Source organism: Ictidomys tridecemlineatus, chromosome 1, assembly GCF_052094955.1.
Source record: "Ictidomys tridecemlineatus isolate mIctTri1 chromosome 1, mIctTri1.hap1, whole genome shotgun sequence".
Lineage (NCBI taxonomy): Eukaryota > Metazoa > Chordata > Mammalia > Rodentia > Sciuridae > Ictidomys > Ictidomys tridecemlineatus.
Genome location: NC_135477.1, coordinates 227,673,829 through 227,688,753, shown reverse-complemented (window position 1 = coordinate 227,688,753; position 14,925 = coordinate 227,673,829). Strand labels below are relative to the sequence as shown.

The 14,925-nt window shown below is 36.8% G+C and overlaps 1 protein-coding gene across 4 annotated transcripts in view; it reads left to right on the top strand.

Moving 5' to 3' along the window:
* Nnt (nicotinamide nucleotide transhydrogenase) overlaps nucleotides 1–14,925 on the top strand; it is a 93,205-nt gene that overhangs the window by 13,980 nt on the left and 64,300 nt on the right. For all 4 annotated transcript variants that reach the window (XM_013356094.4, XM_005319656.5, XM_013356093.4 and 1 more), the window contains 3 exons: nucleotides 1,840–1,927; nucleotides 6,163–6,251; nucleotides 11,458–11,645. In XM_013356094.4, coding sequence (XP_013211548.2) covers nucleotides 1,840–1,927; nucleotides 6,163–6,251; nucleotides 11,458–11,645 — 365 coding nt within the window. The remainder of the gene's footprint in view (nucleotides 1–1,839; nucleotides 1,928–6,162; nucleotides 6,252–11,457; nucleotides 11,646–14,925) is intronic.

Genomic DNA, 14,925 nt, shown 5'->3' with positions numbered 1-14,925 from the left:
TGCTGTGGGTGAGGTAGAGTATAGTCAGAATCTTTTAAGCAAAAGAAATATTATGAGGCAATATAGGATGGGAAAAGTACTCAGAACCATGCCTATCTCCATCTCACCCACTGTGGTCCCAGTTTGTCTGAAGTTTGAACCTTTGTGGATCCATGGGACACAGCTTTGAAGACTCACTTATGTGATGTCCTGAGCTGACATATGCAAAGGTCATGCTGTGAAATGAATTACCTGGTATATATAACCACATGGTGTGGAATAAACCATTATCTAACATACACACCAGCCACATCATGGTGAAGATGAGTTGCTTCTAGTTCAACTAATATTTCTGAGCTTTTGTAAAAATACCCATTTTTTTCTATTATTAACACTTTCTTGTGTATTTTTTTTGTATAATCTCTCATTTGTGTAATTTTCAGCATAGCAACTGCATATTTTAAAACATAATTCCCAAAGTAGTTTCTTACAATGATCTTTGTATATTTATCATATTTGCTCTTTGAAAAGTTTTGAAAAGTTCTATCATTTGAATTCAGAAGACTAACAGATAATCTCTAAAATACTGTTTCCTGTTCCAGTATGATTAACCAACATTAGTAGTGACATTTTTGCATTGTTACATCAAGTACAAAATATGATCAGGGAGAGGTTTTGTTGCCAGTTAGAAGTTGGGTCTTAACGTTAAGTGGTTGTATTATTAATGAGACAGAGAATATTACTGAGCAAGAATGTATAAGTGCCTTTTTTAAAAAAATGTTGTATACTTTAAAAAAATTTTTATTTTAGTTGTCATTGGGTCTTTTCCTTATTTATATGTGATGCTGAGGATTGAGCCCAGGGCCTCACCTATGCCAGGCAAGTGCTCTATCACTGAGCCACAACTCCAGCCCTATAAGTGCCCTTTGAGTATAAAAATATATAAAATGGAGATCAGTGTAGTCTGTCCAAGTTCTCCTAGTAGAGTAAGGATGGTGCACACTGTTAGTTTTTATTTCACAGCTCGTTTCTTTAGCTGAAACACTTAAATGTTTATTGCGTGTTTACTATGTGACAGGCAGTATGCTAAGCACTTTGCCTGCATTATCTCATCTAGTCTTAACAACAGCTCTCAGAGATAGATGCTTTTTTTGTCTCCATTTTATTGATGAGGAATCCAAGAATTACATTTTCTCAAGATTATAAAGCTAATCAGTGGTAGGTCTAGGACATAAACTGAGGTTAGTTTATCTGAGAGTTTCATGCTTTCAATCGTTAGAGATCAAGAGTTGGAATCTTATTATGTACAGCATATGGTTAATCTAATTCTTTTATTTGACAGTTTCCCCCCTGTATTGTTTAAGTACTACATAATCATCGAAGAAAATTTAGACAGCATAATAAAGTATAAAGGATGTGGAGTCTCAGCATCCAAAGAAACGCATTGCTATCATTTTCTTGACTTTCCTTGTTACTTTTTCCTTCTCAACTAATCTTCTTTGGTATTCCTTATGAAGGGGCCAGGTAGCCTTAAGGATAAGAAAGTGGCTTAGAGCCAGGCTACCTGGATTAGGTCACTGGTTCTGACATTTACTGGCTGGGTGACCCTGGACAAGTCTTTTCATCTCTGTGTATCTCAGTTTCCTCTCGTAAGTAAAGGTGATGCTCCTACCTATCCAGAAGCTTGTTGTGAATATTAAAGGAGTGAGAGTATATGTGCAACACTTAGAGCTGTTCTTGACACTTAGTAAATACTAAGTATTAGCCATATTCTTGACAAGGCAAATTGATAACCTGCGATAATGTATGGGCCGAAGACCTTTTATTTCATGGGATTATCTATGTATTTACTTTTTAAAGGTATAAGGCTGTTGTCCTAGCTGCAAATCATTTTGGACGATTTTTCACTGGTCAGATCACAGCTGCTGGGAAAGTTCCTCCAGCTAAGGTAGGTACAACTTTGAATGATTCTTCATAGTACAAATTGGAAGCAAGGATATGTATAGTCTTAAAGTTAATTATTTTAAAAATTTTATGTGTATTAGTGTCACTGATAACTTCTGTGTGCTCACAAATTTAGGATGGCATCTCAAAGCTGAACGTTTAAGATTGCTTAAGAAAATGAAATTTGACTACTTTTGACTTACTAACTTGAACTCTTTTTTTAAATGTATTTTTTAAAGTTCTGGTTGGACACAATACCTGTATTTTATTTATTTATTTTTATGTGGTGCTGAGGATCAACCCAGTGCCTCACACGTGCCAGGCGAGTGCTCTCCTGCTGAGCCACAACCCCAGCCCTTAACTTGAACTCCTAAAGGGATTTTGGATAACTTGGGCTGTGGGCCTGTTTGCACGACTTTTTTTTTTAAAAAAAACTTCAATGTACTATTCAGCAAATTCTGGGTTTCCCAACATTGCAACATCTTGCAAAGATAATATTACTTTGGTTTCCTCACTCCTCAATTTTTGGGTAATGGGGACAGAGGATGGGAGGTGATGTAATCAGGGCTTTTGGCAGAGGGGAAGGGTGCTGCAGCTTTGAATCCAATTGGAAGCAGAGAGGAGCAGTTAGTGATGTGAAGCAGGGAAGGCTATATGAAAGGACAGGAGTTTTTTTTTCTTTTCTCTATTCTAATTTGTTATATATGACAGCAGAATGCATTACCATTCAGGAGGTTTTGTTTTGATCCTTCAATTCTAAGTTCTCTGAGTGTCAATATAGATCCTGAGGTAAGGTATAGGAAACAGGACTTTAAATATCTGTCTGTAAAGTACAGGTTTACCTTGTGCTTCCTCCTTTTAAATACTTCATTGTATAAACCCAGAGTGTTAAATAAAAAAATTTTCTAGGGAAGAAAGCCCCAAAGCAATAAGCATCCAATAACTGTTTTGTGAAATCTTGCTATTTATTGCTTTGAAGAATAGGCTACATGAAAAAACAGCAAGTGCTTCAGTGGAGGCCATAGTACCTAGTGAGAAACTATGAGCAAATAGCACAGATGTGATATGTAAAATGAGGACATTTTGACCTGTTCCTTAGGATTGTAAGAAAAATGTCTTGCATTCAAGGTGGCCAGAAGTTCATGCCGTTCTGAAACTGGCTGAATACTTTGATGCACAAAATCCACAATTCAGTTTTGATTAGAATCTTTCTAGAAATATATGGAAGTTGATAGGAAAGCTGTGAATATAAGGGGTTAAAAAGTGAAACAGAAGGCAAGAGGCTTAAAAGCAGGAGAGTCATTCAGTCTTTAAAAAGTGGAAAAGAGATTGTCTTTATTAAAGAGTTTAAATTGCAGCTTAAAGGATTTGGTTACATGGCAAAAATAGTTTTCTGAAACTTAGGAATTAGTCACTAGCTGGGCTCATGGAGGTAGACTACATGAAATTTTATTTGTGTTTCTTGTAAATATAGAGGTTTTTTTTGTTTTTGTTTTTGTTTTTTGGGTTCTGGGGATTGAATTCAGGAGCACTGACTCCCCAGCCCTATTTTGTATTTTATTTAGAGACAGGGTATCACTGAGTTCCTTAGCACCTCACTTTTGCTGAGGCTGGCTTTGAACTTGCAATCCTCCTGCCCTCAGACTCGTGAGCTGTGGGGCGGACTGAAATCAATCAGTTGTTGAGTCTTAATGAAATGACAGGCATTGTTGTAGGAGCTGGGGGATGGACTGAATAAGAAAAGCATCCTGGCCACGTAAAACTTACATTCTAGTGGGCTCATAGTGAGGAAACAACCCCCCAAGATATACAAGATAGTTTTAGATATAAAGGAAATGAACCAGATGAGGTGATAGTAACAAAAACATATGAGCCACTTGAGCTGGGAGATGGGGAGGCTCCTCTGACATTTGAGCTGATACCTCAAGAACGGAAAGAAAGAAACCAGGATTTCTAAGAAACTTAGGATTCTAGGCAAAGGGCCAACACGTATAGAGGACCTATTATGAGAAAGACTTAGTGTGTTCTAGGGAATAAAGAAGGCCATTGGCCTTGGAGGACGGTGAACAAGGTGGGGCCATCTGCAGTGATGTGGGAAAGGAAAGTTAGGTTGGATCACGTAGGGCCTCTCTGATAGGTCATGTTACAGAATTTGGGTTCTCTTGAAGGTGAGAGAAATGTCTCTTAGGATTTAAAAGAGTTATCTGTTGTGGGTGGGAGCTGGTACAGAAGGAACAGTAAAGATAAGATCTCTTAGGAACTGGTTGTACCTGGGAAGGTGGTAGTAACAGAAATGTAGAGAAGGGGGTGGACTGGGAGATCTTTGGGAGTCAAACCCGGTAGTACTTGTTGGTGGGTTGGAGAGAGGAATATGTGCAAAGGGAGGACTCAAGGTGACCTCCCCGGTTTGTTTCAAGGAGTTGTGCTTAGTTAGTACCCTTTACTGAGATGGGGAAGCCGAGAGGAGGAACAGGTTATCTATGACTGAACATCAGGAACAGTGCTATAATGTTCTCTTGCCCTTGCCCTTTCCTGACTGTATGTCCACACTGTGCTGGTTAGCAGTGACTGCTTTCGTTAAATTCCATCACTTAACACAACAACAAAATTTTCACTGCTGTAATGTGGATGCCAAGCAGCTTGCCCAAGGTCCTCTACAACTAGGTAGTAAGAGAGTCAGAATTTCAACCTAAGCTTTCAGTCTCTTTCCCTCCATCCCATGCTAAAGAGCAAGAGTAATTTACTATTGTAGTATCTATATTGATTTATTCATGTGCAGTTTTGTCTTTAAATTATACAGTCTTTGGCTATTTCGTTTTTTGTTAATTTTTTTAATATAGAGAATAAATGGGTGACTTTATCATATACATGTTTCAAAGTATATACACATTGTGGAATAGTTGAATCTAGCCAATTAACACACACATTACTTCAGGTAGTTGTCGTATTTGTGGCGAGAGCACTTGACATTCTGTATTTTTCAAGAGCACAGTGTATTGTCAGTAACTGAAGCAATCTAGCTGTACCATAAATCTCTGGAAATTCATTCTTCCTAACTGTAATCATGTATCCTTATTATTTCTTGTTTCAGAATAACAGGCCTAGCCCTGTGACTTTTACTTATTTCATTTATTTGTGTACGTTTGTTTGTTTATTAATTTAAAAGTGGTGGAACTTTAGTGTAGAACAGGGTTGGTGTCTCAGAGCCCTGCTTGTTCCCTCTGGTCCCCCTCCACCCCCTTTCCTATAGATTCCTCCCACTTCCTATGAGAAACTATCATCAAGATCAATTGACATGGTCTCTGGAGACACTGCCCAGGGGTCACTGGAGAAGTTTGACTGCCTAGAATTCTTAAAATTGCAAAAGCAGTTGTGGGCATGATGGGTGGGTAGGAATTTATAAGCTTGACTGTTTCTGTGGGTGGCTTGTTTTTTTTTTTTTTTTTTTTTCCCTTCAGCAGGAACAGGGAATTGCCTTCAATGGACTATTTGTAGGATGTATAGCAGAACTTTTTTTTTTGGACCTCCCCTTCTAGACTAGAGACAACATTGTTCTTGCTTTGTTTTGTGAAGGCGGGGAGACTTGCTTCTGAGGAATTCTTTAGTTCTCTTGGCTCTGATCCTTCCGTGGTTCTCTTGGCTCTGATCCTTCTGTGGTGTGGGAGATTAGTGATACTGCTTTAGATTTCAAGTATAGTTCATTCAGAATGATTCAGGATTATGTGGTTGGTCACTAGCTATTCTATTCAGAAGCTTTTGAGCTCAGTATAGATGGGGTAGATATTCACTAAAGTTGCGCCCATCTTTGGAACGTGTTTTTCATATTTTGTAACACTAGGAAAAAAACCCTTAGGATGTGAGAGGGCAGAGTAGTTTGAATGTCATCTGGGAATTTTAAAAGAAGTAGTTTTTATACAGCAACAAAGAACCTGTTCATCTTTAGCCAGGTAATGCTGATTGTGCTTACATAATTTTTACACTGAGATGCTGATAGGCTATTTTTAGTCAAGGTTATTGGTCAATTCTAGCAGTTGTTCTTTTGTTAAAATTTTAAAAACAGTGCTGATTCAGCTAAAGGATAGACTGTCTACCCAACCCAAGTATGGAGGGCTGGTCATTACCATGATCACTTATTGAAAGCTGTGTACCAGGCATAGAGAGTTGTTAGCTAGTAATTTTTCTTAATCAATTGATAATGGACTTTAATGAAAACATAAGCGTCTCTCTCTTCTTTTTCAGATTCTGATAGTTGGTGGTGGTGTTGCTGGGCTTGCGTCTGCAGGTGCAGCAAAGTCGATGGGTGCAATTGTTCGAGGATTTGATACGAGGTAAGTGCCTTACTTATGATGGAGGTTAAGCTGAAAGCATTTTGTTTCAAATAGGGCCTATTACATTTTCCTTAGAATTTGTAAATTGCAATTGTGAAACAGCTCAGTAAACTCTCTCCATTTGAAAATGGTCTATTCTATTTTTGCATGTGATAACTGAGGAAAATGCTCCACTTTTTAAAAGTTAACTTAGAGTGAAAATGTATTAGTGGAAAAAACGACAGACAGGTCCAATCTTAGTAAAGCAGAAGTAATAAACAAAAGAATTTCAAACTAACAACTCTATTCTTTCTCTGCATGGATTAACAAAGGGACTAGAGTTATCTCTGTTCTGCTTTTCAACATATTGCTTTAGTATGTCTTGCTTCTCTTCACAATGCTTTTAGACTCAGAGCATAAGCAGAGCTGCTTGTGAGCATGAAGAGGGTGGCATAGTAGACATCTTAGTGAACAGAGTAAGGAGAGTACCCTACATTAAATGGATGGAAGCAAGTAGAACCGACTGGGCAACACTCTCCAAGTGCTTTAATCTAAAGAGTAACACTACTTGAATTATTATTATTGCAGTATTTATGCTAAGGTAACTACTTTGAGCATAAAGAGAAAGTTGATTTCTCTAAAGCTGGCATAGAAGTATTTTCCTGGATTGTGTTTAAAGAGAAGTTTGATTAAATTGTTCATCACTGAAGACACTAGATACAGGATTTTTTTGGGAGGTGGTACTGGGGATTGAACTCAGGACTTTATTAAATTCTTATTGAGTATCATTATCATTTAGGTATTTTGGTGCTTTTTTGAGGTTGAAATGTGGTTATTATCAACTGAGGGCAGTAGAGGCATAATAGCACTGCCAGTCTTACTTATTTTTTCGTGCTGGGCATTGAGCCCAGGACCTTGTGCATGCCAAACACGTGCTTTACCCTTGAGCTATACTCCTCAACTGCCAATCTTGAATATACAATGATAAAAAAAAAATTCAGTTGGAAAGAATGTGACTTTTCCAAGTAAAGATTGTTCCATAGAATATTGTCAATGGTTCTGACCTGAGTTTAGAGAAGCGATGTACTGATAGAAATCAGTTGAAATGAGATAAGAAGACATTTCCAAAGTAGTCAGGTCACTAACCAAAGATAGCCAGGGTTGAGCATCCTATCCCATCCTGGTTTTTCATTTTTGATGTTTACTGATATGAAGATTTTTCTAGACCTTCAAACTTTTAAAAATAAGTTTATTTTCACCTGGTTTGGTAGTGTAAGCCTGTAATCCAGCAACTCAGAAGGCTAAGGCAGGAGGATCCCAAGTTTGAGGCCAGCTTCAGCAACTTAGTGAAATGCTGTCTAAAAACAAAACAAAAAAACAAAAAGACAAATAAAAAACAAAAAGAAAAAGGGACTGGGGATGCAGCCCCTTGGGTTCAATCCCTAGTACAAAAAACCCCCCAAAAAACCAAAAACCAAAACCAAAACAAAAAACCTGGTTGTTTATATTTTAGTGTAGTGGACAATATATTAAAGTAAAAATGCATCTATTTGACCTAGAGATGTTTTGGAACTTGGAATTGGGACAACCTTTGAGAATTTAGTATATTGATGCCATTGTTGTAGATCATATATGGAATAGACAGCTGGAATAAAGCTATTGCTTAGCTCTATTTTTATTTATAATTTATTAAGTTTAGTATACATATAACTCAAGTGTTTAATGAAGAAAGAGGTAACGGAGTGATATAATCATTATCTAAGAATTATAGCTCATTACTCTACTTTGAGACTGGGGTTTGGTTTCATATTATAAATATGAAATCCAAATATGTTTGGAAGACATACTTGATTGAAAATTTTTGTTGGAAGACTAAATCATATATATATTTTCAGTTAAACATTTTAAAAACTTAAGGACAACTCATTTACCAATGACATTAAAGAGTGTGATGTTTGAATTTTTTCAAACAATTGGACTGAGCTGTAGATTGGTAGAACATGTGATTAGCATGCACTATGTCCTGGGTTCAATGTCCAGCATCAAAAAAAAGGAAAATTACTTGGAGATTCTTCTTTTTTTAAGTATTTATTTTTTAGTTGTAGGTGGACACACAATATCTTTACCTCATTTTTATGTGGTGCTGAGGATTGAGCCCAGTGCTTCACACGTGCTAGGTGAGCGCTCTACCACTGAGCCCAACCCCAGTCCTGAGATTCCCCTCTTAATAATAGTGAAAAATAAAAAAAAGCACAAAAATGGAAGCAAAAATTCTGCCTAGAAATAAATATTAACATTTTAATATATATTCCTTTTTGTACATATTAATTTAAAATGTATTTTTACTAATGGTACTATTTAATTTATTTGTTCTAATTAGTTATACACGATAGCAGAATGCATTTTGATTCATTGTACAGAAATGGAGCACAACTTTTCATTTCTCTGATTGTATGTGATGCGGAGTCGCACCACATGTGCAGTCCACATCACGTACAGTCCACATACATGTACTTAGGGTAATGATGTTCTTCTCATTCTACCATCGTTTCTATCCCCCATGTCCCCTCCCTTTCCCTCTCTCCCCTTTGTTAGGTTCTTTTAATTGTAGAGCATGAAGATCTTTCTTTTCCTATAAATATTTTTAATGTCTGCATAGAATTCTATTGTATAGAATAGTGATTTACTTAACTAGCTCACCAAAAATACATTTTTACTATATTAAATACTATATATGTATTTAATTAAAAACTATATATAATTATATAGAGAGACATAGATGGAGATTATATATTATAATATGCATTATAAGATAACAAATATATATTTCTTGTCAAAAATTCTCAGGCCCCTTCCCAGAACCACTGAATTATAATCTCCTGCAGAGAGGCCAGAAGCTATATTTTTAGCAAGAATAGCAGATTATTCTTGCCATCAGGAAAGTTTGGGAAACCATGGTCTAAGCCAGTAAATCACTAGTATCCATCATGCTCTGGAGCGTGTGCCTAAAGAGTAGAACATGCAGTCCACACTGAGCAAGAAATTCTCTGTTAGCTTATTTAACAAAGCATGTTAATTAATGGCCCACACCTGCCCAGCCTCCCCGCAGGACACACTCTCTTTCTCTGTCTCTCTAGAGGAACATATGTGTTTGGAGATATCTCATTATTTCCTTTGGATAAATTCTTAGAAATAGAATTTTGGGGTCAAAGATACATACACTTGAAATTTTATATATTTATTTATAAATTTTGAATATCTTACATGATGAGATTAATTTGTGAGCAAAGATATAACAATAAAGATTCCAAAGTAGCACTTATATTTTTCTAGGTTTTCATTTTAAAATCAACTTTATCAAGCTATAACTTACATATAAGAAGATACACTATTTTAAATACATGGTCTCATGAATTTTGAAGAGTGTTATCGTTTGTAAAACCACCACCACTTTAAGATACAGAATATTTCTCTCATCCCAAAACATTGCTTTGTGCTCCTTCCCAGTTAGTCCTGGATCCAACCAACCATTGATATGTTTCTATCACTACAGCTTTATCTTTTTAGGGTTTCATATAAAGAAACTCATACAGTGTGTACTCCTTTCATAGTGGGACCACAAGGAACATACTTAGGATGTTATAGGTGAGAGAGATGTTAAACTCAGAAACGTGGTAAATATTAATGTCTGTATGATCATAACAATGAGTACAAGCAGTACATGTTCATCATTGAAAAATACAAAGAAACTGGAGAAGAGAATTAAAATACCTTTTATAATACTACTGGCCAGAAATATTGCTAATGATATTTTGGTATAGTTTTCTTAGAGTTTATGTATATATACCTTTTGTATGAAATTTGGATCATATAATATATGTATATCACTCAACATATATATAATTATATGTATAATTTTGAATCATCTCAATTTTTATTAATATCAGCAGACATTTAGAAACTTTTGAAAGACCTTTATTCGTGTGGCTGTAACAAATGGAAAATACCAATTCGAATTGACTTAAACCATAAGACAATGCATTCTCCTTCCTTACTGAAATTCTGTGGGAAGGACTCCCTTTTCACACTAGAGTCACCTGCTTTCTGGTGCTATCAAAGACCAGGCTCTTCTGTCTTTCTTCTCTGCTGTCCTCAACTTTGACTTCTCATAAGGCTGATTCTACTTGTGCTGGCAGCTTGACCTGCAGAGGCATTCTGGGGCTGCCCGTGCCTTGTTAATGAAGTTAGCAGAGAGAGAACGTCTTGCTCAGTGTGGACTGCATGTCCTACTCTTTATGTACACACTTCAGAGCATGATGGTTGCTAGGGATTTATTGGCATAGACCATGGTTTCCCAAACTTCCCTGATGACAAGAATGACCTTCTGTTCTTGCTAAAAATATAGCTCCTGGCCTCTCTGTGGGATATTATAATTGGTTCTGGGAAGGGACCTAGGAATTTTTAACATGTACTTCAAGTGATTATTGTCATTAGGGAGATTTGAGATTTATTGTAGTGGGATAGATATTGGTGGATACCACCACAGAGCTGAAGTCTTTGTTGGTTCCAGTTTTTCAACCAGCATACAGTGGTTAGGTAACAATTATTTATTTATTCACAAACTGAATTTATTTCTATGTAACTTAAATATGTTGACTTTTCACATTTTACAGTTTACCACCATTTATAGGTTACTTTCACAATTTAATGAGGACTGGAGGTGAAAGTCATTTTGTTAAAATATTCCTATGTAAAAGAGTCATTTATGTGGGAAAAGCCCCAGTAAGAACAAGCTCAGAACAGTTACAAATGAGAAACACAACTTGGGTGGTATGAATGATGTAAAATCTCAGTGTGGATCAGATATAACATCTTTATCAATAGTGGGGGCCACAAGGAACATAACTGATTACTGGAATTTCAGTAGAGAAAAAATATGTTCATAAAAGTATCATCTTCCTCAAGGAAAATATAATTGAGTCAGTTCAATCAGAGGCATCCAAAGAAGTTCTCAAGTTTTGACAATTGGCAGTTTGCGCTTTTTTTTTCCTTTCAAATGGCAGTTTTTAAACAATTTGTTCTAATTAGTTATATGTGACAGTAGAATTCATTTTAATATATTGTACACAGATGGAGCAGTTTGCACTTCTTAAAAATATATATGTAAGTGAAGATCTTGATTAGGAGCCTAAAATAACTATTGATTTCTCTTCAATAATCACTCTAGAGCTGCAGCTTTGGAACAGTTCAAGTCTCTTGGTGCGGAGCCCTTGGAGGTGGACTTGAAGGAATCGGGTGAGGGACAGGGAGGATATGCAAAAGAGATGTCCAAAGAGTTCATTGAAGCGGAAATGAAGCTCTTTGCCCAGCAGTGCAAGGAGGTGGACATCCTCATCAGCACAGCACTTATCCCAGGTATGACCCTGACTAAATGGTTATTTTTAAGGCACTTATATACCAATGACTTTTTAAAAGCTGATGCTGAATAAGTTTTTAACATTTGAATTTCTTTAAGTGAAGACCAATTTTTCTATTATAAAAATACTAGAAAATGAGAAAGCACATGACATTGCAGCCCCTTGAAATAACACTCATGAATAATTTGGTATGTTTTCTTCTCGTTTGTTTTATATAACCCTGTTCATAGATCATTCTCTATGTACCATATTATATTCATAACACTTCTGTTTAAATCTTGAAAAATTGTTAATACTTTTCTGTTCTCTTTTTTAAGATGCTATGTTCTTATTGTAGGAAATTCAAGTAGTACTGATATATAGATGATCAGAAGTTCTACCAGAGATGACCATTACTCACACCATTACATGTGTTTGTGTGTGTGTATTTTTTGATACTGGGTTTTGAACCTGGGATGCTTAACGACTGAGGCACATCCCCAGCCCTGCTTTTTAAAATATTTTATTTTTACTTTTCATTTTGTGACAGGTCTTGCTAACTTGCTTAGGGTCTTACTAAATTGTTGAGGCTGGCTTGGAACTTGTGATCCTCCCTCTGCCTATCCATTTCTAATATTATGATGATCATTTTTCATAGATAAGAGAGAGAGACAGACAGACAGAGGGACTTTGTGTGTATATGTGTATTGATAGAATTCCCAGTGTATATTTTTACTTAAGGATATGATACTTTGTCACTTTCTAATTATTTTTCTTTGACAGGTTTGTTCTTTCTAATCAAATTGTGAGCTTTTCAATAGCAGACCCTTCACAACATTTTCTAAATCACATTTTGTACTCAAGGAATGATGTGAAATTGATAAGCATTTATTTGTAAATAGTGCCTTGATCTGGGAAGATATTATGGCAAAGAAATTCTCCACTATTTCTTTTCTTTACTCTTTCCTTGCTCTTTCTTCCTGTTATTGAATAATAAATACCATACTGACTCTACTTTTTCCTTTCTGAAAGAAAGCAGTTCAGATAATGAGAGCTTGAAGGATTCATGGTTGCTTGTGTTTGTTCCTGCTAAGGGAGCCTCATTTTCTCCAGGGGACTGTGGAGAATTAGAAATTCTCTCTTGTCACCATCCCTCACTAAAATACGCTAGCTAATATCAACCTAAGGACCGGGAAATCAATTGGCATGAGATCTATGAGTTTATGTGGGAAAACATGTTCTCCAAATCTTTCTGTCCTCTATTTGCCCAAGTGATAGGGAAGCTGGTCCTCTCAGATGCCTCATGAAGCTGGCTAGGTGAAGCACACAGGAAAGAAGGTGATTTAGGCTTAGCTTGTGGAAGCATCTCTGAGTGTAGGAATGAGGCCTGTGGTTTAGTAGTAGAGGTGAATGCTGATCAGGAAGCATTGACCTAGGATGGTGCTTGGCAAATCTGTCAGCCAGGACAGAAGTTTCCTACAAGTAGTGGCAGGGGAGTACTTCAGGATCATTCCTTTCCTCTTGTGGCAAATGCTCCTGGTTCAGCTCTTATGCTTTCCTCCCTGGCAGTGCCCAAGTTGAGAAGGGGGAGACTACCATCCGACCACTGAGAGGTATTGTGGAGTGGGTGGAGTGACGTTGACTAGATGTAACAGTTGGCCAGCAGAGGGCACTAAAACATTTACTAATGGAGTAAAGGATGGAAGCTAGCTTTAGTTAACAGTCTTTAATAAAGAACTGGAGATAATCTGGACATAGTATACAGATTTATTATTGATTATAATGGTAGCAGTTAGTGATAGAACTTAGGACTTCCTATCTAAACACATACTGACTTTTAGGATCTACCCCCATACTAACTTATTTTTTATAAGTAATTACAATCAAGCGTGCTTTAGGGAAGAGTCACATTGTATGAGATGGTTTTGAAGAAGACTAGTTGAAGAGTTTTGTTAATCTGTTTCCCCTCAGCATTTCCTGTTTTCTGAAGCCACGATTTTTTTTTTTTTTTTATTAAACTTGCATGAAGTCTTTGGTTAGTACATTGACCCAGAACTCACTCTCAAAAGGCTTTCTGGAAAAAAAAACAAAAAGTAAAGTCAATTGGAATTTCATAAAGATAAAAGTGTCTTTTCTAAAGATCTTTTATATCCTTGGGGGAATGAACACTGAAAACATGAGCATTTAAAAACAAGAAAAGATTATGTAAAGGTCCAAACATTCCTTGGAAAACTGTCCTTGGTGTTGTACCTTTATTGGTTTATGTCCTAAACCTTTACATGGATCACCTGATGCGGGGGTGGGGGGTGGTGGTGGTCCAGCTCTTGAAATATGAGAGCAGCAGTTGTTCTCAAGTTTTCCTTGAGTGGATTCAAAGAGGATTAAGTCAGCTGTCACAAGTTTTCTAACCTGAGACTGTGGTCCAGCATCCATGGAAGGCTGGACTTTAAATCTGGCATGGATGAGAATGTTAAAGAGGGATATCGGCACATAGCAGTTTTTAGGTAGCAACTTTAAAGAATCAGTAAATTTTCATTGCTCTTGAGTAATAAGTCAGTGGGTTTAAAAAGAAAATCACCTTGTACTTATGTGTAGATTGTACATGGAACTAAATAGTTCTGCAGCCAGCTAATTGTTATGCTGCCTGAAATCTCCGACCTTCATCTAGACCCCCTGCTGAGTTGGGTGATGGGTTCAAGGTCACCTCCTTATACAGGTGACTTCAGTATAGGGCCTAGCCACTGTCTCATTTTGTGGTGCTATGCACAGAAGAGAAAGTTCTCAGTCTTCCTGTCCAGTTCTTTGACCTTTGGGGCTACCATTAAAGTCAGTCAGCCCTTCTTTTCTGGAAATGTTCAGGCTTTTCTACTAAGACTTTAAGATGCAAGAAATTTTTTTGCATCCCTATGATTTTTGCAGCCATTGTAGAGAGACTTAGAATATTAGAGAGACTTTAGAGTATTTTATCTGGAAGGGACTGAGTCAGGTTGAAAATCTGTTAGGTAGGTTAAGGGAGGGAAGTGTTGAGGTGGGGTAAAGAGGAATCATAATGATTTTGTATCGACTGTGTCCTGGGAAACTTTTACCTTAAGATGTTTTATATCTTTGCATGTATGCCCCTTCTGTTTAGAATGCCATCCCTGCCATTCCATTGGCTTTTGAAGTCCCACTCCACTCAATTATGACTTCCTCCAATGGTGTTTACTGTGCCCTACTCAGTAGTAAGATGTTCTTTTTTTCTACACTTATGTTACATTACATGTGCTCATATTATAGCAGTGCTCAATACGTCCTATGAT